The sequence below is a fragment of the Brassica napus genome, chromosome A9, assembly GCF_020379485.1.
Source record: "Brassica napus cultivar Da-Ae chromosome A9, Da-Ae, whole genome shotgun sequence".
Classification (NCBI taxonomy): domain Eukaryota; kingdom Viridiplantae; phylum Streptophyta; class Magnoliopsida; order Brassicales; family Brassicaceae; genus Brassica; species Brassica napus.
Genome location: NC_063442.1, coordinates 31,785,852 through 31,813,178, shown reverse-complemented (window position 1 = coordinate 31,813,178; position 27,327 = coordinate 31,785,852). Strand labels below are relative to the sequence as shown.

General features: G+C 31.0%; 2 protein-coding genes across 5 annotated transcripts; both read right to left on the bottom strand.

Annotated features, from left to right (window-relative positions):
* Window positions 1-7,119: 7,119 nt before the first annotated feature.
* Window positions 7,120-10,507, bottom strand: LOC106453538. 4 transcript variants are annotated; one of them, XM_022691799.2, is made up of 14 exons: window positions 10,407-10,507; window positions 10,092-10,183; window positions 9,683-9,931; window positions 9,345-9,545; window positions 9,163-9,254; window positions 8,952-9,074; window positions 8,749-8,859; window positions 8,550-8,657; window positions 8,379-8,444; window positions 8,170-8,281; window positions 7,940-8,008; window positions 7,735-7,847; window positions 7,445-7,540; window positions 7,120-7,350 (listed from the first exon to the last, which is right to left on the bottom strand). In XM_022691799.2, the coding sequence occupies exons 2-13, from the start codon at window positions 10,170-10,172 to the stop codon at window positions 7,462-7,464; spliced, it is 1,404 nt and encodes a 467-aa protein (XP_022547520.1). In that variant the 5' UTR covers window positions 10,173-10,183; window positions 10,407-10,507; the 3' UTR covers window positions 7,120-7,350; window positions 7,445-7,461. The 4 variants fall into 4 exon arrangements, with proteins under 4 accessions (XP_022547520.1, XP_013751232.1, XP_048596948.1 ...); XM_013895778.3 differs by having other exon boundaries at window positions 9,683-9,928; XM_048740991.1 differs by lacking the exon at window positions 10,407-10,507 and having other exon boundaries at window positions 10,092-10,356.
* A 10,117-nt stretch (window positions 10,508-20,624) lies between these two features.
* Window positions 20,625-26,169, bottom strand: LOC106451232 (zinc finger CCCH domain-containing protein 15 homolog). The gene is made up of 3 exons (XM_013893127.3): window positions 25,990-26,169; window positions 20,874-21,025; window positions 20,625-20,794 (listed from the first exon to the last, which is right to left on the bottom strand). The coding sequence occupies exons 1-2, from the start codon at window positions 26,086-26,088 to the stop codon at window positions 20,888-20,890; spliced, it is 237 nt and encodes a 78-aa protein (XP_013748581.1). The 5' UTR covers window positions 26,089-26,169; the 3' UTR covers window positions 20,625-20,794; window positions 20,874-20,887.
* Window positions 26,170-27,327: the final 1,158 nt, after the last annotated feature.

Genomic DNA, 27,327 nt, shown 5'->3' with positions numbered 1-27,327 from the left:
AAAAACAAATTTATAAAAAAAGTTCAAAATAATTTAAAACTATAATTTTATTTATTTATTAATTTCTATCTATATATATACGGTGTAAGAGTCTTTTGTCTCTTTAATGAAACACTTTTGTCATTTTTCTCTTTTGTGATTTTTTTTTTGTGACAAATTTATACAATAATCATTTCATAATGTGTTCAATATGTTACTTACCAGGTATGACACGCTGAAGTGAAGTGCTGCCACAAGCTGTACCGAGACCATCGTTATCTGAAAGCGAAACATTTTAATGATTTTTAAAGATGAAGTCAAATGTGATGAGATGAGCTCTCAGGATATTTTTCGTGATAGATAATAGTAGAAGCTTTTTGTGAATAGAATAAGCATTTTTGTTTTGATGATTCCCAAAGCACCTTATTTTCAGTCAAAACCCCAAGAAATTCAGAACACAAAAGCTTTTGTAAAAGAGATAATATATAAAACCATCGAATGTGCCATTTTGGAATATGGTATGGACGAGTGAGGTCAATCGAATTGATGATCCTCAAAATCGTAAACATAAAAAAGGATCGAGCTCTCCATTTGGGTTTCCCCCTGGATGCACGTACTAGATTCACGAAAGAAAGCCTACAATAGAAATTAGGATAAGACATGTCTTTTGCGCATAGCAAATTTATATGAAAATTATTTAATAAATATCGTACGGAAAAATAAAATTTATATTCTTGATCGAATTAATATTTTTAGCACTTAAATAATTTTTTAAAAACTTTTTCGTTAATTACATAATTTATTTACTGATGAGCTCATCCTATTTTTAAAAATATTTTAGGTCAAAAACTCACTTATCGCATAAGAACCTAACGTTTAGGCCGAAGAATCTCAAGCCTACTATTTGGTTACAATGAAACTATATCATCTCGATTTTATATCATGATTTAGCAATTTAAAAGTTAATTATGGTTATGAGAAGTTTACGTTCACGTGTCAATCCTATCTATCTTCAATATTTTTTTTTTCATTTTTGTGTTTTTTTTTTTCATTTTGGTTATTGCTAAATATAAATATTGATTTTTGTGTTTTTTCTCATTTCGTTGTTTTGTTCTGGCCTGAGATTTAGAAAATACTAGGTGGACTGCCTGCACGCATGTGCGGGCATTAACATTAATATTAAATTGATAATTACATATTTACAACTATATAATATTTATGTTACATGTATGTGGTTAATATGAAAGATTCGATGTTACATATTGATATTTATACTATGTTCATATGAACAAAGAATACATTAGAACGTTTAGATTAAAAAATTTCAGTGTTTCGTATAAACAATATGAGTTATGGAAAATACAAGTACCTTAAGTCCATAAAGTAGAGAAACCAGACCTTAAGACCAAGGCTTCGAGTTCTGTCTAGATTAAGGTAAAACGCACACATCATATAAGATCATATTTCCCATGTCTTGAGCGCCAGATCATCATGAAGAGTGCTCTCGATTTTCTTAGCACCAACATCTTTCCAGTCTATTGAAAGCACTGTCCCAATAGATTCCACCTGTTGATTGTGCAAAATTGCAAAATAGTCAATTAAAATGCCAAAAGCATTGTAATCTCCATGAGAGAAGAAAGACTTAATAGGAATATAGATAGATAGATACTCACAAATGATTTGCTCTAGCACTCCTCATATCCTCATCAGAATTCAAATATATCTCACGGAAGAACTTTTTCAAAGCAGCGTCTCCTTCAAGCTTATCATCTTTCTATTCTTCTTCACTTCAGCTTCAAGTTTGTCATAGTCCTTTACTTTCTTGGAAGAAGGATAAGCCGGTCTCATTGAAACCTCTGCACCATTACACAAACAAATAATATAAATTTTAAAATGTCAAGAGTCTGTGATTCAAACTTCTCATCATGTGAAACTAAATAATAAGAAAATAGGAAGTAGATAACCTGTTTAAGAAATTCGGGTCTGGCAAAACTGCTGGTTGTTTGCCATGTTCAAGAGAGGCCCATGTGATTATCTCTGCTTTTAAAAGACTTTTCTTAATTTTGGTTGATATTACTTTATATATGCACTTCACTACTGCTATCTGAATACACACCGCAAGGAAAAAAAAGGTCAATACAATGTGTACAACTCAGAACATGGTATTGTTTGAGTTTAAAATGACTGCTTGGTACTATCTAATAAAACGTATCATTTATATCTGATAAACCGTATCCTTTAGATACATAACTCTTTGAACTGCTTATAGGTTAAACATGATTATTCTGTTAGTTCAAAAAGTTAGAGTTCAAAAGGTTTAAATGAACTTCTTGGTACTATCTAATAAAATGTATCCTTTAGATGTCAATTATCTAATTACATCTATAAACCAAATATCTTTTCCAACAATCTCGGTTTGAGATGATATGCTTTCTCTCTTGGAACATCAGTCACAATACTCGGATGAAAAATCACTAACATAATTGACACAATTTACATAGAAGTATTTATCATAGAAGTGTGTTCTGAGAATGCATTATGCTTCAAACAATCACATTTAACACTAATCTTAAAACATCAGAAAAATATAATTGAGAAAAAATAAATATTTCACGCATAACCCAATAAAAAAATCAGCCATGAAATATAAAAGAGAGATTTGAATTACCTGAGATTTATTATCATTGGTTTCATTGTAACAGTAGAGATGATTTACAGTTTCCTTCTCTAAGCCTTGAGTCAGAAAAGAGGTAATTCAAACAAAAATATTTAAAGATGTAAACAATCCCCAAAAGATAACAAATTATATAATTTATAGGACAACGTCAATGAGTTTCAAATTTTTTAAAAAGCTTTGAGATTACCTTTAGTTCTCAGACGTACCTGAAGAGGAGCACGCACAATAAATAAATTGCACTTGATTAGCATACACATCCTATATTATATTCTTGCTAAGTGATTTAACTTCATAAAAAAAAGAATTACCTTTTTCGAAAGGGATGATGAGTTCCTGGATAAACATAGTCGTCTTTTTTTTGTTAGTTGAATCACTACTGATGCAAAAATATAGATAGAGATACAACATTGAGAGGAAGAGAACAAAAATAAACGGAGAAGAAGAATCCCCTATAAAATTACCAGTAATGGTGTTCCCGTCTATGAGTTATTTATTGATTATCATACACCTGCGCAAGATTACAAAAGTAGAATTTAAATTAGAACGATCAAAACATATGAAAACTTAAAAGAAAGATGCGTGAAACTAATGGGGTGACATGATATTTATATAGCAAATTAGTTTAAGTTTTTAAATGACCTAGCTTTCAAGAGAAACTATGAGATAGAATATCCTCTAATAAATTTTAATTCAGCTATGAGATAGAATATTTTTAATAAATTTTTAAAGATATTCTGGTTATAATATATACATAATTTTGGTAACTCAAATCTTGCTATATATTTTTAAATATTAAATGCATCATATTAGAAAAGAAGATATCTCGTGAGTTGATTGCAACTGGTTTTTGATAAAACAAATCTCACTTTAAAGATTTAAATAATTGATAATAAAGAAAGAATAAGGATTTTTAACGTTAAAACCCCTCAACTAAGTTTGTTTTGGGTAAAAAATCTCAAACTAAGTATTTAACGAAAAATCCCCTAAACTAACTTTATTTAATGAATTAAACTATAACATGTCATAGTTACCATTACTACCAATAAATCTTTAGTTTAGGGGTTTCTACATTAAGTAAACATAGTTGATGAATTTTACCATTAAAAATGAAAAAAATCAAAATATTGTAATAGAAGGATAAATTTTCAAAATACATTTTATAAATTAATGTATAAGCTTCTATAAATGACTTAGAACCTCTTATAATAATTTAAAACATCTGATAAGCCAATATAAATAATTTTATAAATGTATTTATAATTTTATAAATGTATTTATAATTTTATAAATGTATTTATAATTTTATAAATGATTTATAAAGCATGCGTTGAATTATTAGACATTAATAGTTATTATGATACTTTATATACATATATAATTCTTTGTATACGAATATAAAATCATTATATCAATTCAAATAAACATTTTTGTTTATTATTTTATGTAATTTATAAATATATAAAAAAAATTGATCGCATTATTACTCTTTCATAGTTTCAACAATTACTTACCATAAATAATTATTTCTAATGTAGATTATTTGAAAAGTGGTAATTGAATTATCCTTTCCTTTTATATATAATTATAATAAAGAAAATTAAAAATCAAATTATAACAATTTGAAGAGTTCATTTATGATCAACACGTAATAAAAAAATCACTTATCTGACTTCTCAATCAATATATAGTAGGATTTATATTCTTATAAATAATTTATAACATTATATAGATAATTTTAAAATTCTGATAAATTTATTCTGTAAACAACGATAAATAATTTAAAAATCATATTAATAGATTTTTTTGGATTTTGTAATATTTAAAAATAGTTATTATATAATTATATTCGAATACAATTCATCAAGTAGAGTATAAAAATATTATAATTATCTTATTTAAAAATTTGTTCATTATATTTTATAGTTTATAAATATTAAAAGTAATAAATAAGACATTATTAATCTTTCTATAATTTCAAGAATTAGTTGCCATAAATTATTATTTGTAATATTCTTTAGATTATATGACAAGTGATGTTAAATGTTTTTAGACTTACCTTAAATTTTTTATATCTAATTTGAATAAATAAAAATTAAAAACAATCGACCAATCAAATTATAACAATTTTTTGAAACTTCACCTATGAGTGACACGTCACCAGAAATCACTAAAGTGACTTCTCATTTAATATATAGGGGGATTTAATATTTAAATTTATTAAAGAGATACATACTTAGGTTAATATCCGTACTTTTATTAATTATTTTATGTTTTTCTGCATATTATGAAATAATAGTTATATATAAAATAACTAAAAAATCAGTTACTATTATGTAATAAATTGGCATGCACATATAAATCAAACGACTGCCCTTGTTTATTCAAAATCATTTTAGGGTAAATAAATCAATACAATCAATCTTATCTATCGTATATGATATATAATTAAATTTAAATGATATTAACATATATATATAATATACTTTTAATATGAATATTTATTAAATGATGGTTTCTATTCATATGATTTTATGATTATTTGCATATTTGTGTAACAAAATTTTACACCAACAATTTTTTATAATGTGGAATGTTAAGTGGTTTCAATAATTTATAATCATTTTAAAAAAACAATGAAGATTTCAAAATTAAAATATTAACTTTTCAATGTATGTTCAATATCAAAATATAAGTATGTATTTTAATATGATGTATAATTTAATTTAATCGATATGAAATATATATATATATATATGTATATAAAATATATATTAACATAAACACCTATTAAAATAAAATTATCTATTCATATGATTTTATAATCATTGTATCTTATTATAGAAAAAAATTAAAACCTTGACAACAAAATTTTATGTGAGAATTTTAACAGTTTTAGTAATTTATACTCGTTTTAAAAAATTCAAAATACAACATATACAAAAAAATCTAAATTTTATTATATGATTAATGTTATTATGTAATTTATTTTAATAATTAATAATTAAAAAAAATGATAGAAAGTATACAGATTGTTAGCAAATCTTTATTATTTAAAATCATTAATTGTCATATATATCTTAATCACATTAGGTAATTCTGTAGGTTTTATTTAAGGAAATAATATATAATAATTTCAATTTGATATATAAATGGTTCCATAATGGACATACTATATAATATACCACTAGATTTTGACCCGCGCTTTCAAAGCGCGGGTTTATTTTTGTTTTTTTTTCAATTGACAAATATTTAGTAAATGTCACATTTTCATACATTTGTGTTTTATTTTATAAAAGACTTCAAAAATTTATCTTTATTTATCGTATTTCATTTTAAATGACTATTTATGTTAAAAAATTAAATTTTATTTTTTTAATGAATTAAGTTGGTATAACTCTGATAAATTAATTTTATTATGGGGTTAATATTTTAATTAAAAAATTATATACTTTTAATAAAGATTTATACTTTTCAATAAAAAAATTCAATTATTTTTATGAATGCTTAAATTATATTAAGAAAAAAAAAATAATAATTAAGAATAGTTGAAAAAAAATTATTTGAACTTGGACTCAATGGCCCAAAGGAAAAAAAAAGTGAGAATTGAATCTGATTTTTTAATAGGCCCAAATGGTACAAGAGAGATTTGATTTGGGCTGGATCCAAAAATAATGATCCAATATAGATTTGTTATTAATATTACTTAATTGCCCTTAATGAAACATGCAATGTTAGTGAAGGAAACATGCCCCTAAGGTAATTATGACAATATGATCCTGCTTTAATAGTATAGATTTCTTAATAATTTAATTTTGGACTAACAAAATTTTCAATTGTTTCTCAAATTGTCACGTAAGCAAAATTAACATTCCAATTACGTTATAATAACTCAGCATAATACTTTTTAAATTAGTACAAACTACTTGTCGGATTATTGATCACATTAAACCTAGGGTTTGACTGGTAACCATCATAGAAACAATATGAACGAAAAGGAAAAATGATATGATTATATGAATCTAAATTTAAGGAAATAATATAAAATAATTTTAATTTGATAAACAAATAGTTCCTTAATGGACATACTATATAATGTAACATTTCCTAACAATTTAGTTTTGGACTAACAAAATTTTTAATTGATTCTCAAACTACCACATAAACAAAATTAGCATTCCAATTAGTAATTCAGCATAGTACTTTTTTAATTATTACAAACTACTTGTCGGATTATTGATCACATTAGTCTTTCGTATTTTTTTTTTGGATAACGAAGGACCACCGCATGAGAGACTATAATTTCTTCTAGGGTCCATTCTATTGTTTAGTTGGATCTTTATCGACCCATCATTGTTGCTCCGGCCATTTCTTCCCTTGAAGACTATAATTTCTTCTTTTTGTTTACTCGTATATATCCATAAATTAGAGTATCATATATTAAGACCATGCACACACAACAACGCTGGTAAATTACTTCAGATTTTTATATTATAGCTAGTTCTATTTAGTACATGCATGCTTTCTACAAATCGCCCACTACCGAATGTAAATTTTGATAGTGATATGTTGACAATACTATTATAAACCACTAGATTACAAACTATTGTATATATTCTAGCTGGTTGATCTGGAGGGATGGTCTCGAAATACTTTTCCATCATAATGAATTCTTCAAACATGCAAAATATGTTGTCCTGAAAAGGAGAAAAATCACAAAAGATTACAATGTATATATTGTATTATATATACAGATCCTAAATGACTTGGTAAAATATACGAGATAATTACCATTTCAATAAAGTTAACTAAAAGAGCCTCAGATGAGGATCAATGGGTAATCCAACACCTGCGTACAATGGATCATACATTGTATTTTTTATGGGCCTGAAAGAAGAAGTAAAGTATAAGTAATTAATATTCGAACTGTTAGCGTAAGCTTTGAATTTAAGATTTTACCGAGAAACTAACCGAATCTTACTACCTTTTTATTAAAAAGTCGAAATCTTATTACGTATGTGTCCTTAAGCAATTGCAAAAATATTAATTTGTTAATATATTTACAGTTTGAATGAACAAACCTCTCTTCATGGTTACTGCCTGCAGCACTTGATGAACGCAAATTTCCATCTTGCCAAAAGGAAGCCGTTGATGAATCTGCTATAGATTTCTCTTTAAATGGGACCATGATCCTCTGCAATATTTATGTGATTAATTCACACTCTCATAACTTTTTATGCTTCGAGAAAATAAATTACGTATTTGAGAGTGCATGTGTGTACGTACCCTTGTTTTAAAAGATGAGCATTCATTTTCGAGTTGATCATAAATACTACGTTGCCTCATAACTCCACTCTGCAGTATTAGACACCAAAAGTTGAGAATACCAAAGTGTGTATTAGATAAAAGGACCTTGTTTTCTAGTGGTAAAATGTTAAATAAGATAAAAGGACCTTGTTTTCTAGTGGTTGTATTTCTCATTTTACAAAAGATTCAACCCAAAAAAAAAATCTCACTTGCTGGATCATTGTGTTTGTGTATGAATTTTGACATTGATCGTAGAGACTTGGATTAAGAGGCGGCCTTGCTGTAATAGGTTGTTTTCCCTTATCTTGTGTGCCATAATGTCTACATTAACAAGAGTATGATATATGCAGTATTAGCACGTACTTAAATGCATGAAGCTAACCATTAAAGATGTTGTTATAGTAGAGAAATTAAGTACCTGGGAGAGGTTAAAATCGTTTGAGTTGTAGGTACCAAAGGCAACGGAATTTGATTTTTCCTCGGCCTAATAAAATTTGAGAATAAAAATCATCACTTAAAACATTAGATCATAGAAGAAAAACTTAAGCAAACATTTGTTTTGTAAGATAATGATGTCACTGGATGTCACCTCCCCCGGGCTCGACGAGTAGTTTTAACTGAGCTTGAATTTTGGAAATTAAAAGCAAGTGGATCAGGTTGATATGGCGTCTGCGCAAAGGTTGGATAGTTTTCCGGCCTGTGAACATTCATAATATTATTCAATCGTAAGATAATATGATTTAAGTGTATGTATAAAATAAAATAATAAAGACAATCATTATAGCTACGTTTGTAGGACTTGGTTGTTTGAAATCATGGGAGTACGATACTCTGGATTAGGTATAGTATTTGCAGACGACACATAAGGAATCTGGAGTTGATTGCTTTGCAAAGCCTCCCTAAAATATTTTAACAGATTAGTTAAACACAATTACGTTTAATTAAAATGTGGATGATTAGTATAAAAACCCAAAATACGTTGTTTTCTTACACGTATGGTGGAATATGCCTGTTGGACGTTTCAGGTTGTTGCATCTGATCATTTCCAGGAATATGCTTGAGTTGTTCAACTATTGAGTCGAGATTATGCCGTTCTCCCTGAAAGCTGCATCCACTGATAGATAAATGCATTAATATTGTTAGTTATAAGCCTTTGCAAATATCTAAAGAGACAGTAACATGTTGTAAATTGAAGTATATACAAAGGAGGAACGCGATGATCTCGAAGGCCATAAATAGGATTGGAATTTGTAAGTCCATTAGCTCTCTCCACTTGTTGTGCATTACTTTCCATCTGAGTTAGCATAATATTGAATAACTTGAATATATACATATTTAAATGATCTGTGCTTAATAATGATAAAATGTTATACAAGATTTATACCATTTGTGAAACATATGGATCGTTAAAGAGGTGGTGATTTGTTTGCGACATCAAAGGTTGTTGATAGCTTTGGTTTACGTATCCATGTTGTGAACCAACTGATTGTAGTCCAGTGCTCATCATCGCGTTATTGGCCGAGGTTAGCAAACAGTTTCCACTGTAGATACTTTCTCTTTGGCCATTTGGGAATGTACATAATGGCTGCATATTTTATGAGATTAGTATACATTAATTTTGGTAGAGAAGATGGTTACTGTATAAGTTCTTTAGAAAATATAAATAAATCATACGTTTTAACTAGTGAAAGAGGTGTCATAGTAATTAAGTTATGTTCATACCACGTTGGGAGATAACTGTAATGCATTGATAGATCTAGAATAATCGTCCACATGACGGAAGCTTTGATTTTGTGTTACCCTCTCTTGATCAAAGCTTGGATTTCTTGTTAATGTCTCTTGATCAGTGTTCGGATTTTCTATCAATGATGGTGGATATACATCATTTGTGGCAGCAGAGACATGGACATATGGAACCATCTCACGGTGCTCATGTTGAAAAGCCAACAACGAAGGATTTTCCTGATGCTGCTATATATATATGTACAAAAAAATAATTAGTCCAAAGCAGAAGCCATATATGATGAAACGCCAATATATTGAAGAGATCTCTATATTGAATATTTGGTTGAAAATGAAATTTAGTAGAATGAGAGCTTGACTTCATCTCATTTGAAATGAAGAAGCATACCGTGACAGCATTAAAAGTTTCTAGCGAATCCAAGAAGGAATTGGCTTCGAAAGAAAATTCAAGATCGTCGTTTGAAGCCATTCTTAACAACACTGCAATTTTCACAATCACACCTTAAGCCTTAAGAAGTTATATCGAAGATGGATTATGAACTATGAGAGTAAAATTTTTGCATGAATATTTTACGAGAACAGCTTTTGGGCATCGGTCTTAGTGAAGCTTCTTTATATATATATATATATATATTAAACTAGATGTAAATGAATCTGTGAGAAGCTATATCCTCTTTAAAACTGTGTGACAAATGAAATTTACCTTTCTACAGAAACAAATGCGAATATGTCAGAAATTGAGAGGGTGTGGACAGTGATCAGCATGTCTTTATATATAATCTGAGGGTTGATTGTCAAGATCTGAAACAGTCATAATAAGAAAGAAAAAATAGCTCAGCATTGATAATTTTTTATTTTACATATATTGGTGCAAAATCTAACTTTTATATGAAATCCGGCAAAATTGAATACTACATTTCTGATATTTTAACTACTAAATTATCTTATGATACTTTTCCTCTTATTTTCATAGTTGAGATATTTGGTTCGTTCACAAAGCAACATCTGGATATGTAATTATAATTAGAGAAATACTGACAGATTTTTATTCTAAAAAGTGCTTCGAAGAAATTCAAATTAATACTGTTAACTTTTATAAACTTCAACTCAGTACGTTTTATTTTTTACAACACAACAAAAAGAAGAATTTTTTTCTTTCTAAAGTAAGAAAAATCTGGTTTTCTAAAACCTCTTTTACAGTAAGCCTTCCAATAGAACGTTGTATTATCTTTTCTGTGGATGATTAGTTAATACCCAATCTGGAAGTTTTTTTAAGTTAATTAATGTGTGGTAATAAATGAAAATGGTAGGATAAACATATGAAAATGATTAAGCTTTGAAAATATGTTATATTTAGAGGGGAAAACTTCTAACTAAACTTACGTTTAAGAAGTTTTTAAAATAGGGTAATTTTATTGGAAAATGGTATACAAATAACACGATTTGTGATTTTCATCATCGTCTCATATCAAACAAGTAAAAATAAAAAAGTACAACATAAAACAAATTAATACATGGAATCATCTCTCTTGACATTATTGACTGTTGGATAGAAAATCCCACATTGAAAATATGTAAGAGACTTGAGTAATATATAAAGGATTTGGGCAAATCCAATTACCGCCAATTGGTTTTAAGTTAGAAGATTTAAAAAAATTGTCATCGGCTACTGTCTACTGAGCTAAGGAAGGAACCAAACCCGTCCTTGTTATAAGGCAAGTAAAGCACATGCTTTAGGCCACAAGATATATAACAAATTTTAGGGCCACATTTGTATCACAGATTCAACCATATTCAATGAGTTTAAGCATTTTTGGGTTGTTTATATTACTATTTTCCATTTGTATTTATGTAAAATACCATATAATTTTTATTGAGCTTTAGGCCACATCAAGTTTTAGGACGGCTCTGTGAGGAAACCCTTGTTTCATAGTCTTCGACGACTTCATGCTTAGAACATCTCTAAAAGAAATTCTATAACTTCAAATATAGAATTTTTTGTTCTACAAAAAAAAACTTCAAAACTTCAAATTTAGAGTTTTGAGAAGTGAAACTTCATATTTGAAGTTTCACTACTCAAAATTTCAAATTTGAAGTCTCATTTTTTTTTTGCATTTTGATCCTTATAATTAATTAAACATCATATTTATGGTTCTTAAGTATTTTTTCATTTATCGTTTTAGTCCTTAAATTTTACATATCATAAATATTTTAAATTTATTTTTATAAATTCAAATTTTACACATAAAATTAAATAAAATTTTAAAATCAGGTTTATAATATTTTAAACTAAAATTATACAACAAGAATATTACAAAAATAAACTTAATTAAAAAATCTTTTTTTAAAGATGCATGAAGAAATAATTATTGCACAAATTTAAATATTACAACATCACTAATAGTCTAGTAAATTTTCTCTAGAACCTCCAAAATTTCTACAATATTGTCTAACAAATTTTGTGTAACTAAAGATGGAGCATTACGGTAATAATTTTATAGAACAATGCGGTATTTTGCTTGTAATTTAATATTTATTTATGTATTTCTATTTATAATATTATATATTTAGTGTAATATTTTATTAATTAATATTATTTTAATATTTTTATATATGTGCTAGTTATTTATAAAAATTAATGGATTTATATTAATTATAACAAATATAAGGACCATGGTGTAAAATACAAATAATTTTGAAGTTAAGTTTGAAATTTTGTTTTTGGAGAAAAACACTTTGAAACTTCAAATTTAGAGTTTTGCAAACTCTAAAATATATAGTCTTTTTGGAGATGCTCTTAGCCTGTTGTGCCTCCATCTTCGTCATTGCTGGAATTTCACTTTGCTGACCAGGCATCATCTCCTCTGTGCTGGGTCGTCCCATACCTCCATGCAGGATTGACCAACACGTTAATGTTTTTTTTTGGGTCTAAATGTTAAGATTTATAACCATTTTCTGAGTTTTATAATGTTGTGGAAACACAACTTATTACAAAAAAGAGAGAGCAGAGGAGGAAAATAAAGAGAGAAGGTAGCAATGGGGTAGCTTAACTATAAGGGGATACAAACCAGAAATACAACTCAAGAAGGGAAGGAGAGGAAGCAGTCAATGCTGGAAGCGACAATAGCCTATCCCTCATGCACCAATTCACGACCCTGAAGAAAGCCTGTTGAGTCGACGTCACGCATTTGAAGATTCGAGCATTTCTTTCCCGCCATAGGTTGTAGATAATGACTTGGTTTAACAGCTTGAAAACTACTACAGCCCTTGTAGCATGAGGTCCTTGGAGGAGCTGGCAACGATCGACCACTGCTGCAACAGAGGAAGGTGGAGACGCCAAGTACCTGCCACAAAAACGATTCCAAACAGCAGTAGCAAACGAACACTCAAAGAAAATATGAGAGTGAGATTCATCAGCAACAGAACACAAAACACAACCTGGTGGAAGTGATAATCCCCAAGAAATCAATCTGTCTCTAGTTGGAAGTCTTTTGAGAACAGCAGTCCAAGTAATGAAGGAGCAACGAGGCACCTCCTCTTTAAACCAAACAACCGAGTGCCATGGGACACGGGGACTGGGATTTCGAAGCCTCTCCCATGTAACTCGAGAAGAGAAGGAGCCAGCAAATCCACCCGACTGAATTCTCCACAAGTATACATCGCTACCTTTCTCATCGGTCGGGACGTCCAATGTTGATAGTATAACTTGTAAGGTCTCAGCATTCTCAGAACGAGCCGGTGGTAAATTCCAGTGACCATTGCGAACAGCTTGCGAGACAGTAGCATTAAAGGGAATCCTGAGATCTGCAGGACCTGAGGTTCCGAAAAGTAGATGTAACGGACCCAACTCCGTCCAATAATCATACCAAAACAAAGCCGTTTTCCCATCTCCAACGCTGCAACGGAGATAAGTATGGAGCTGCTGCCTCAAGTCTAGCATGCTTCTCACGGTCTTTGAGAACCTCGGTGCATCATTGATAAGCCAAATACTCCTGTCTCTAAATCTGTTGCTTTTCAGCCAAGGAACCCATAAAGACCCTGAGGAAGAGAAAAATAGCCAGACCCTCTTTAATCTGAACACCATCTCAAACTCCTCTAGTCTCCTAATGCCCAATCCTCCTTCAGTTTTCGGTTTGCAAATATACGACCAAGAGACTCTTGCCGCAGCCGCCGAAGAAGTGCTATTCTTCCACAAGAAACCCGAGCACAGAGAATCCACTTTGGCGTAGAACCATTTCGGAAGTACAAATACTGAACTCCAGAAGTTCACCATGCCATAAATAACTGAAGTGATCATCTGAACCTTACCCGAAAAAGAAAGGACTTTGACTGTCCATGAGTGAAGCTTTGCCGTTATACGGTCCACAAAGGGTTGCATGGTTGCCGCTGAAATTTTCTTCGGGCTTAAAGGCAGACCCAGGTACCTAGTTGGAAACTCCCCACGCTTGAAACCAGATAGATCACTCAGTACCGACGCTTGTATATCAGTGTAACCACCATAGAAGATCTCTGTTTTTGTTTCATTTGTGTCAAGCCCTGACCACTCCTTGAAATTCCTCATGACAGATTTGATTCCCACCGTTGAAGCACGAGATCCATCAGAGAAGACCAGTAAATCATCGGCAAACAATAAGTGCGTGAGTTTAGGAGATGAACAGAGCGGGTAGGGAGAGATCGATAAACAGGTAGGGAGAGATCGAGTCGCCTTGCCGGAGACCCTTTTTGCCCTGGAAGAAACCAGCTAGCTCACCATTGACGGCAACCGAGAACCTAGGTGAAGAAATACACTCAGTAATCCAAGAGATGAACATAGGCGGGAATTGTTGCGCTTCCAATACCTTGATCACAAAATCCCAACACGTTAATGTTACCGATATTACCACTATTTAGTGTAAATAATATCATGTTTGTAACTTCATGATATTGTTGAAAAATATATTTACAAATAGTTTTCAATAAAATATATAACAACTATGCAAAATGATTTTGAATAATTATTAAGATGCCTTTTTATTTATAAATGCTGAAATACTTGTTAAAAAAATTAAATGATTTATTCATTAATCAATATGATTTTTTTCTCTAAATATATTCTTTTATAAAAATCATTAATAAATATGATTTTTCTAATTACTTATAAATTGAAATAATAATAAAACGGATATCCTTATTAATTTTTCTCCGAAATATTTAAGAGAAATATCCAAATTTGCCAAAAATCTAACCACCTGAATATTTTATCTGAAATATTTGAATTTAACCAAGTTACCTAATTTTTCATCTACAAAAATCAAAATTCTATTTTTACCGAAATTATTCAAAATTATCCAAGAAACCGAAACCGAATCAAATAGTCTCAGATTCCTAACTTTGTTATTTGAATCAAACCAAAAACAAAACCCATATTTTATAAACAATTGAAAGGTTTCTTTCCCATATGTCTTAAACCAAAAAGCTAAAAAATACAACCGAACCAAAAATGAACCGAAAAAATTATAACCGAACTGAGAACCAAACGCCCAAACCTGAACATATTAGTGAACAACAAACAGGGTGATAAATTTATCAACGAAAATAGCCAGCACTTTGAAAGCGCTGATCTAAATCTAAAATCATGGAGAATATGACAAATCTAATTTTAGTGACATAAAATATGACGAAATATAAAATTATGGAGAGTATGAAGAATCCATAAATTCACTTCTCAGATAATAATATATATATCATCCAAACTCAACCGAATCCTATTTTGATATATTTTATTGACAAAATACATTTTTTTTTAAAAAAGATAAAATTTGAGAGAACTTATACAAATGACTAATCCAATAAGCTTAGATTTCATATATAATTTATTCATGATATATACAATAAGAAGGGATTTGAAAAAAATATCAAATCCTCTTAAATCCTTGATCCAGTGAGATCCCTCCCATTTTTGACTATATTAATTAAGATATAATGAATCATCTATTTTATAAGAGGATAAAGGACAAAAAAAAATTTACTACATAAATTGTCAATCTAGATACTAAAATTATATTATTTTGACTTAAAATTGTATATTAAGTTCAATATACATCTTATTTTGTATTCGTTTATTTATTATGTATATAATTAAATCAGACTAAGCACATAAATCAAAATAATACATCTTGTTTGTTTATGATACTTTTTTGGTAAATAAATAAAAACAATTATTTTATTTGTTTTATATAGTATATAACTAAATTTCAATGACATGGATATAGATATATAGTATATTTTAATATAAATATTTATTATTTAGAATCATACTCATATGATAAACACAAAATTTTTAATGTGCGATTTTTTGAATGCAAATAGCAAAATTAAAATATTAAGGTTTTAATACTTTTTAAATACAAATTTATAAATTATCATATTTACGTATTTTTTTATGTTATATAATTTAATTTTAAACTATATTAATATATAATATGAATGTCTAGTCATATTGATACAATTTATGATCATTTGTATCTTGTTATTACCAAAACAATTAAACCATTGATCACAAAATTTTAGTGTGAGACATTTAACGATTTTAGTAATTTATAATCATTTTAAAAATTAAAAATATAACGTATAAGAAAAAAATATTTTTTTATCATATGGTTAATGTGGTTGCTTAATATCTTTTAATAATATAAAATTAAAAAAAAAAGATCTAAGATACTAAAATTCTTATCAAATATTTATTATTCATAATCATTAATTGTCATGTAAACGTTAATTATATTAGGAAATTCCGTAGCTTTTATTTAAAGAGAGTGCGAGAATATTATTTTGTACGCTATTTATCAATTTAATAGTTAGTATAATGTATGTTAAGATAAACCAACATATTTTCTCTAAGAATTTTGAATTTCATCCTCATGGTGACACGTGTATACAAAACAATGTTGTGATGTTTCTCATTTAATATATATAAGGGATGCAACAAAAAAATCTTATTATATAAAACTTGGTTCTTCAAAGTTGCTAATTAACAGGATTGTGACATGTGTCAGTAAATTTTCTAAGATTGTGACATGTGTCAAAATATAATATCTCTTTTTTAAATATTTAAAATAAATTAAGAAAATAAAAGTTATTATTACAAAGATATTCTTTTATGTTTCTTTTTAAGATTGGAGAAAATAGCAATTACTATTACATAGTCTCTTACAATTATATTATATCTTATTATATAAAACTTGGTTCTTCAAAGTTGCTAATTAACATTATTGTGACATATGTCAATAAATTTTCTAAGATTGTGACATGTGTCAAAATATAATATCTCCTTTTTTTAGATTTAAAAGAAATTTAGAAAATAAAAGTTATTATTACAAAAATATTTTCTAATGTTTATTTTTAAGATTTTGGAAATGAACAATTACTATTACATAGTCGCCTACAATTATATATGGTTAAAATTATTGGATAGTAATTTTTTTTTTAATCTTAAACAAGTAAATAATTGTAAAAAGAATGAACTTTTACAAATGTTTAATTGAAAAATATTAAAGAAAAATAATTATAAAATAAGTAAGTTTCCTTTTTTAAAATGTCTAAATAAAATAAAATAGTAAAAACAATATTATTTTTCTTATAAATAACTAACTTACCTTTTTTCATTGGTAATTCGTGTTTTAAAAATTATAAACCAAAACTAACTTCAAATATTTCATCCGATATGATTGTGACATGAGCCAAATAGATTGTTAATGTGTCAATAAAAATCTACCGTTATCTGAAAATAACTTTTTTTCCTAAAATCTTAAATCAAAGAGATTTGTAAAATAATTTTTCTTTTTTAATCTTCACCAAATAAGATTTTTTTTCTTTAAAAAAAATCCTGATAAAAGATAATTGTAAAAGTCTATTTAATAGTAATTTTCACTTTAAAATTTTAATGATAAACATGATAATACAAATTATTTAATTAAGAAATAAAAATTGTTAAAATAGTAGTGATATTGAAAAAAATGAATTTTGAAAATAGTAGCACTTAAAAATAGTCAATATTAACTGGAAATAATTATTTGATAGTAGTTTTATTTTAATTTTCTAAATCCTAAACAAAATAAAAAAATTAAAATATTATAAATATTAATTTCATTTTTTAAAACCTTAAAAACTGTAAAAGAATATTTGATATATTTTTTAAAAATCATCAAAAAAAGAGATTTGTATCATATTTTTAGTTTCTAACCAAAATAAAATTGTAAAAAGTTATTTGGTAATGTTTTTAAAAGAGAATTTGATGATGAACATGATACTAAAAATTAATCCCTCCGTTTAAAATTATTATTGATACGAATTATATAAATAGTATTTTTTAAACTTATTTAATAGTAACTAGAAATAATTATTTGATTACAATTTAATTTTTCTAAAATTTTAAACATAAGATAATTGTAAAAAGTTATATGATACTCCCTCTGTTTTTAAAAGATGCATATTATAGACTTTTCACATATATTAAGAAAACTCATTAAATATGCATTGCTTTTTGTGAATAACAATTTTCCATAACTTTTAGCCAATAGAAATTCAATAAACATCATTAATTTTTTTGAAACTTATAATTTTTCATAAAATCATACATTGAAAAGGTAAAAAATGTATCTTTTTGAAACAAATTTTTTTTTCTAGAACATATATCTTTTAGGAACGGAGGGAGTAGTATTTTTCTTTCCGAAAATCCTAAACAAAAAATGTAAAGGAGTACTTGATATATATATATATATAATTTTAAATGAAAAGGAGCCCTTTTTTTTTGAATGTCCCTATTCAAGAGAAGTCTGGTATGAGACTATAAAGGATATCGTGGGAGGGGGAAGATCTTATCAATGGAACAGTGTGTTACAAAGTGTAGTGAATGGGCTAAATGGAAGAGTTAAGACTTTTCTACTGAGATACTGCTTTCAAGCTGTTGCTCATGCTATTTGGCAGGAAAGAAACAAAAGAAGAGTTGGAGAACCTCATCAATTATCCTCTTGCCTGATCGTAAAGCTGGATAAATTGGTAAGAAACAGAATCACCTCACTTAGAAGAAGAGATGGTGGAAAGCATGAGAAGACTATGGAGATTTGGTTTAGTAGAAGATAATGGAGCTAAAGTAGTTTTATTTTCTTATCTTTTTCATTAAAAGGTTTGTAGAAATGATGCAGTGAAACTCTGTAAAAATGTTTTTTTTATTTGAATAAAATTTAACATTCTTTCAAAAAAAAAAAAAAAAAGGAGCCCTTTTTAAAAAAAATCCTAACAAAAAAGAATTTGATGACAAGTATGTTGTTAAAACTATTTAGTTAACAAAAATCAAAAATAAGGATATCGTCATGATTGCTATTTATATGTGGTCATATGAAAATGATACACATGTTTGATCATACGAAAATCAAACTCATGTTTGATACAAATTTTCATGTTTGGTCATAAGAGATAGATTATTATTATTGTCGCCGAAGTGATTTTTATATGCATTTTGTCAAAACAATCAAGTTTCATCGCCATCTTATTACATTTTTGGTTTTTACTATGTAATATTTTTCTTATTTATTTTTAATTAAAATGTTATTATGGAAATGTATCATTTAGAGATAATAAATTAAGAAAATTATTAAGCATCAAATACGTTTAATAAAATATTAAATTATTACATAAGAAAGTGTATGATGTTTTCATTGACTTGATTAGCCTTATTTAACTTTTCAATTTTTTTTTCATTCTAAATCTTAATTCGGATTGGGTTGGGTTTAAATTTATAGGTATGAGTGTTTCCTCTAGCACTAAGTAGAAAGTTGATAAAAAATAACATATGCTCCATGATTATAAAATACAAATATTAACTGAAATTTATGTGTAAAAACGAGTTCTTAATTATAAAATAAATCTCACACAACATATGCAAAAACAATAATAGAAATATAATAAAATGATTTATTACTATTATTTTCTTTATTAAATTAAAACATCAAGCAAAACTTGTTGCAACGCACGAGTTCATATCTAGTTGAATATAATACATACGGTCGTCTACCTCAAGAACAACACTGAAAATAATCAAAAAACAAATAATTAACATAAGTCAAAATCTAACAAAATTAAAAAAATAGAAGGCAACTAGTGGTTAGCTTTACTTATCTTGTTCTTGGTTTGGAAGATTAATAAACCTTGTGAAAACATCTTCGATCCTGAAGATTAATTTAAGAACCTATAATCATATGGACCATATTGTTAGATTGATGATAGAATGAAAATGTATGTATCCAGACCCAAGAAAGCAATACAGCAATATGATAATGTTCATGGACCAAAAGGCGTAAATGACAATATATACCGAGTTTTGCCAGAAAAGAGGCTAAGACGATCAGAAGGAGAGAAACATGATAAGAGCAATGTCGATGTCACAGAGAATCGACAGTTCATAAGCTTTCTTGATCAAACGATTTCTACGTTTTGAGAAGGTAACTTGTCGGTTCGTTGTGTTCTCGATTCTCTTGATCTCCAGTTTCACACGACCCATATTGAAGAAACAAGTAGAGTACTGCTTGAGAAACTTTGTCTCGTTGTGTTCCGCTTCATCCAAATCGAAGCTGTCTGATCAATAATCTTCAAAACTTTCAAAAAGAAATGTGCTGAAAGAGTATATTGTTATTATACGGAAGGTGGAAGAAGATAGGTATAATAAGGCTATTGCATGTAAATCTTTCTTCAGCCCTCACTTTATCGTTTGGAGGTTTCTGAAGATTTCTCCTTCTTCTTCCTTTATAAATGTTTTGATGAAGACAGGGCTTAGGTTAGTGATAATCATGCTTTCTTAAACGCGGAAGTATATATTCTTGAGGTATCTTATCACAATGTAATTCAGGTTTAGTTCAGTATACATGATACATCTAACCTCGTCAAGAATAGTAAGGACTTTGATAGCAACCATAAATGCAAATATGATCAAATCTCCCATAACAAACAGTCGCATTATCCAACAAAATTTCTGATTAAAACACTAAGATAATGGAACATAAGAAAAAAACAGAGTTGGGTCACTGATCGATCTCCCATTGATCTTGTCTGAATCACCTGCAACAAAGAATCAGAACCAAAAGTAGTTAGTACCAATGAGGATCTCTAATGGTATCTTTAAGATCGAATCAATTACCTGAATAGAAGAATCTAAAGGTGAGGAGTGTCGTCAAAAACCCAAGGCTGGTGCAAGAAAAGCTCTCGGCCATTCATCTCGACACGGCCTGCTGCTATGTCTTGTTCACGTTTCCTAGCTGCTTCAGCTTGTTTAGCTGATGATTCAGCGTCCTTACAAGAACCGCAGCAAACTCAGAGATGTTTTGTAACAAATAAAAAAAATAAACATATATCATGGGGAAGATTCTAAGTGAACTACAGGAAGCCACTGCCAATTATGTTAACATACCTGACCCGATCGAAAGTGCTGCAAGACGCCAAAGGGTTCTAGAAGGGGAAATGGAGAACTTAATGGCAAGAACAGCTGCAGCTATGCTAACTCGGGCGCTTCAAAACCAGCACCAGAATGCGACTATCGCCGCTGCCACCAATTTTAACCTTGAGGCTCAATTAGAGCAGATTGATCAAGACCAGACGCAGACGCACACGGAACCGGAACATATCATACCACTGGTGACTCGAAAGAAGAGAGGCAGACCCTCTGGGAAAACCGCTACAGCGGGAAAAAACACTGGCCTAAGTGGAACGGGACCAAAGAAAAGGAAGGTGCTTGCCATTCAAAACTCCCCAAGAGTTAGAAAATCGAGTACCTCCAGGACTACTCAAAACAGCAGGAGAACTATCCCTCAGAACCAGAGCAGAGCAACCCAGGTCCCAAAACCACCGTCACGAAGGGCTACTACAGTAACAACAGACGGAGAGGCTGAAGCACAAAAGACAGAGACATCGAGAGCATCTAGTAGCAGAAGAGGCGCCACTTCCCCAAGAAATGAAGCAAGGACGGCGGATTTTCACGATCCGCAAAGGTCTCTTCCTTAAAGATACTGAGCTGGAACTGTTGTGGGTTGGGGAATCCTACAACAGTCCAAAGATTAAGGGCCCTCAAGAAAAGCTTGGACCCTGATATCATCTTCCTAATGGAAACAAAAAATCCCCTGGAGTTTGTTATGTCAAAGTTAGATTCTTTAAACTTCGTTTCAAGCTATCATGTTCCACCTCATAGTCCGGGAGGAGGAGGACTTACTCTACTTTGGAACCCCTCCGTAGAGCTCTCTGTTGTATCATCGTGTGACAACTTTATTGATACTGAGATCATCTATAAAAAGAAACGGTTTCATGCGACTTTCACTTATGGAGCTCCTGAACACCAAAACAGGAGATTAGTGTTGCAAAAGCTTACTGATATTTCGCAGAGTAGAGACGGGCCTTGGTTTTTGACGGGTGACTTCAATGACATCGTTGATAATAGTGAAAAGGAAGGCGGACCAGTTCGAGCAGAAGGAACTTTTGTGGATTTCCGTACATTCATGTCAACTTGCGACCTGTTTGATCTGAGACACTCAGGAAATCCTTTGTCGTGGAGAGGTGTTAGATACACTCACACCGTACTATGCCGCCTTGACAGAGCCCTCTCCAACAGCCTTTGGGCAGAACAATTCCCATCAGGAAGGTGCTCGTATCTTGAATTCGAGGGGTCTGACCATCGCCCATTAATATCGTATTTCGAACCAGATACAAAACGAAGAAGGGGTCTATTCAGGTACGATAGGCGCCTCTGTAAAAATGAAGAAGTCAGGGATCTCATAGCAGTGGCATGGTCGTCAAACAGAGAATCTGTGGAACACAAGATAGCAGCATGCCGAAGAGCCATTTCGAAATGGAATCGCGAACATTATGAAAATAGCCAGGCAGCGATCAGTAAGGAGAAGTTACGTTTAGAGAAAGCAATGTCTGATCCGACTAGAGCTGAAGAAGAGATAACAGAGATCAACATGGCTTTAAAGAAGGCATATAAGGAGGAAGAGGCTTACTGGAGACAGAGGAGCAGGACGCTTTGGTTGGCCCTAGGAGACAGGAACACTGGGTTTTTCCATGCCACAACCAGGGTCCGAAGAGCCATCAACAAGTTTTCAGTTATAGAAAATGCAGAAGGAGATGCAGTCTATGAAGAACCAGAGATTATTGAGGTCATTACAAAGTACTTTGCTAATCTGTTCTCGACAAATAACTCAGACCCATCTAACATCGTGGAGGAAGCCTTAAGAAAGTCCATCACCCCAGAAGATAGGGACGCATTGACAGGTATACCCACAGCTAAGGAAATCAAAGAAGCCCTGTTCTTGATCCACCCAGATAAGGCCCCGGGGCCTGACGGCTTCTCGGCAGGGTTCTTCAGGACAAACTGGTCTACGGTTGGACCCGCCATCATAGCTGAAATTACGGACTTCTTCAGACATGGAACTCTCCCACAGAACATCAACCATACTCACCTGCGCCTAATACCAAAGATCACAGCACCAAAGACAGTGGCAGATTATAGACCGATAGCTTTGACTAACGTCTATTACAAGATTATTTCGAAAATCATCACGAGAAGGCTGCAACCGGTACTGGACTCCATCATCTCCGAAAATCAATCTGCTTTTGTGCCAAACAGAGTGATTACAGACAACATAATGATAACACACGAAACTCTTCATTTTCTCAAGAGATCGGGAGCTACAAAACATTGCTCTATGGCTGTGAAAACAGATATGAGCAAGGCTTATGATAGGCTAGAGTGGAAATTTATTGAGGCGGTGCTCCGGAGATTTGGATTCCATGAGGTTTTCTGCGGTTGGATTATGAGTTGCATCACGACAGTGACATACTCTGTCTTATTCAACGGCGAGGTCCAAGGAATGATATACCCAACTCGAGGCATCCGGCAGGGAGACCCGCTGTCCCCTTACATCTTCATACTTTGTAGCGAGGTTTTATCGGGTTTATGCATGGAGGCGCAGCGAAGAGGTTCACTGGCAGGGGTTCGGGTCGCAAGAGCTAGCCCAAGAATAAATCACTTATTATTCGCTGATGACACGATGTTCTTTGCCAAAACGACCATCAGTAGTGTCAATGCACTAAAGGAAGTCCTGAAGAAATATGAAGCTGCATCTGGTCAAATGATCAACACAGAGAAATCTGCGATCACTTTCTCCAAAAAGGCGCCAGCTGAAGTGAGAGAAAGGGTTAAAGAATGCCTGGGTATTGCTAAGGAAGGGGGGGTAGGAAAGTATCTAGGCTTGCCAGAGCACTTTGGGAGGAGGAAGAGAGATCTTTTCACCTCGATTGTGGATCGTATACGACAAAAAGCGGCAAGCTGGAGTACTCGTAAGCTCTCGGCCGGAGGAAAACTGACCATGTTGCAGTCAGTCCTGCTACCAATTCCCTCTTTCTCTATGATGGCTTTTAAACTGCCGAAAGGTCTCACCAATAGGATACAATCAGCCTTCACGAGATACTGGTGGGATGATAACCCGGAGACGCGGAAGATGTGCTGGATCGCTTGGTCGCGAGTTGCAAAACCGAAATCGGAAGGAGGGTTAGGAGTGAGAGACGTTGAGGCTTTCAATGATGCCCTACTAGCTAAGCAGGGGTGGCGGATTTTAAACAATCCAGACTGTCTACTGGCCAAAGTGATGACAGGAAAATATTGTACCACTTCCTCGTTCCTGGCTGTACCAGCTTCAAGCTCATGTTCACATGGATGGAGAAGCATCCTATGCGGAAGAGATCTCTTACTGCAGAACATGGGTAAAACTATAGGAAATGGAGAGAGTACAAAGATTTGGGAAGAACCGTGGATCTCACTGGATGTACCAACTAGACCGATTGGCCCGCCGAACCTCTCTTCAAAGGACCTAACAGTTTCACACTTGTTAACTCAACCAACAGGAGCTTGGGACCGAGATAAAGTGGATTTGCTGCTTCCCCATGAAGCTCATAAAATCCTTCTCCTTAAACCAAGTAGAACAGGAGGCCAAGATAAGCATTGCTGGTTAGCGACTAAAAGTGGTGAATACTCTACAAAGACAGGTTATCATACAGCCCTGAAGCAGTTACAGCCCGAACAGAGTCCACCCCCCCAACCGATGATATGTGACTGGATGGCAGACATTTGGTTGCTCCCCATCCCACCCAAGATAAAAGTTTTCCTATGGAAGATAGTACAGCGTGCGCTACCGTTGGGAGATACGCTAGCTTCAAGAGGTATCCCAGCAACGTGCCTCGCTTGCACTCATTGTGGAGATCGAGAGACGGCGAACCATCTGTTCTTGACATGTCCTTTTGCGAGACAGATTTGGAACCAAACCCCGATCCATAATGTGATGAACATAATTGATTCTGCAGATTTCCAAAGAGCCCTCAAAGACTCAAAGAAGGCCCGAAACCTTCCTCCCATAGGAATGAGAATGGGGTCTCTCTTTCCATGGATATGCTGGAACCTATGGATTGCTAGAAACCATAAGATATTTCAGAACAGGTGTTTTGAGGCGAAGGAGGTCCTCTCGAAAGCGATTGCGGACGCACTGGAATGGCAAACAGCTCAGGAACAGTCTATCACTGGTCTGGCCACTGAGCAGAACACAATTGTCCAAAGGCCTCCTCCCCAAATGAACCCAGATATCATCACGGTGAACACAGATGCAGCTTGGAAGGAATCAGAACAGAAAGCGGGGTTGGCTTGGCTGTTCTCGGATAACACAGGCAGGATACTGGCACGGGGAACCTCGCTCGAACTCTACGTCCCCTCCCCCTTAGTGGCAGAGGGCATGGCGTTAAGAGAAGCCTTACTCCATGCGCAAGCTCTTGGCTTTAACAAACTATGCATCAAATCAGACGCTCAGATCATCATCAGAGCTATCAATAGGAGAGACCCAATCAAGGAACTTTGCGGAATCCTACAGGATATCCTAAATTTGTCTTGTTACCTCTCTGTTTCCTCCTTCATTTTTATTTCTCGCAAAGACAATATGGCCGCTGATGCTCTTGCTAAGAGAGTATTAGTTGAAACAATCTATGTGTAATCTCCTTTCTTTTTAATGAAGTAGTCGTTCAAAAAAAAAAAACATATATCATGGGGCTGGCTATCAACTATGATTCAAATTTTCGAAATCTGAATACTTTTTTTTTTCTTTTCTTCTGATTCAAAATCAATTCTACAATTACATAGAAAAAGCTGCTGAAAATTCAAAACTAGGGTTCTTCGTTCCTATAACCTCCTGGTCAGTGGAGGGAGAGATGATAGATGATACCTTTTGGCGCTTCCACGCGAGAAACTGATCTCTCGAAATCGCGATTTGCGTAGTTTGATTGCTGCCTTGACGAATCTCTCCATCTTCTTCTGCTCCCATTCTTTCTTATCTTTTGATCTCTTTTACTTTCGTAGACTCCGCGAAAATATTGTTTTTCAAACGACAGCGTATTGTCCTGCGAAGCTGGGATTTCCGGTTTAACAAACGGAACCGATCGGTTTTTGATTAGTTGACTTCTTAAAATTTCTATCGAAATTAACCAGAAAAATATTCTTCGATTTAGTTAGGTTATCTCGGTTAGTTAATGAAAGTTTTCGATTTTTCTATTGAAATTTTGTTCACTTAATCTATCTATACTATTATTTGCAAAATAAATGTTTAGAATCGAGATCTCACATTAAAAGTTAGAGTGGTTAATATCGTTTATACCTTTAATGAATAAAATGTATAATTAAATTAAAAAAAAAACGAAATTTTAATTTATTTGGTTAGATAATTGATTAAAATTAATAATAGTAATAATTATCTAAAATCTGAAAATATAATTTTAAAAAGAGATAATTTATGTATATATTGTATTGTTATTTGAAAAAGTCTTTTAATAAAAAGTTTAAAACATGAATTATATATAAAAAGTTAAAAACAAGAAAATATAATTTTAAAAAGAGATAATTTATGTATATATTGTATTGTTATCTGAAAAATTCTTTTAGTAAAAAGTTTAAAACATGAATTATGTATAATAAGTTAAAAACAAGAATTATATAACTAAATATTAATCAAATAAAATTCTTAATTATATAATTAAAATAGAATATTGAATTATCCAAAAATTAAAAAGATAATTAAAAAGATAATATATATATATATATATATTGTATTGTTATCTGAAAAAGTATTTTAATAAAAAGTTAAAACATAAATTATATAATTAAATATAATCAAATATTTTTTTTAATTTCTCACGTTAAAAGTTAGAGTGGTTAATATCGTTTATACCCTTAATGAATAAAATGTATAACTAAATTAAAAAAACAAAAACGAAATTTTAATTTATTTGATTAGATAATTGATTAAAATTAATAATAGTAAGAATTATCCAAAATCTGAAAATATAATTTTAAAAAGAGATCATTTATGTATATATTGTATTGTTATCAGAAAAAGTCTTTTAGTAAAAGTTAAAAACATGAATTATATATAAAAAGTTAAAAACATGAATTATATAACTAAATAATAATCAAATAAAATTCTTAATTATATAATTAAAATAGAATATTGAATTATCCAAAATCTAAAAATATAATTAAAAAAAAGATAATTTATATATATATATTG

What these genes read in the sequence shown, in the direction of transcription:
- LOC106453538 (XM_022691799.2), bottom strand. Translation starts at nt 10,172, where the DNA reads ATGGCTTCAAACGACGATCTTGAATTTTCTTTCGAAGCCAATTCCTTC. An exon ending in GATCATCGCGTTCCTCCTTT is followed by an intron (nt 9,075 to 9,162) that starts GTATATACTTCA and finishes TTTATCTATCAG; the next exon opens with TGGATGCAGCTTTCAGGGAG. An exon ending in GGCAGTAACCATGAAGAGAG is followed by an intron (nt 7,541 to 7,734) that starts GTTTGTTCATTC and finishes TTCTTCTTTCAG; the next exon opens with GCCCATAAAAAATACAATGT.
- LOC106451232 (XM_013893127.3), bottom strand. Translation starts at nt 26,088, where the DNA reads ATGGGAGCAGAAGAAGATGGAGAGATTCGTCAAGGCAGCAATCAAACT. An exon ending in TCGCGTGGAAGCGCCAAAAG is followed by an intron (nt 21,026 to 25,989) that starts GTATCATCTATC and finishes GGTTCTTGTAAG; the next exon opens with GACGCTGAATCATCAGCTAA.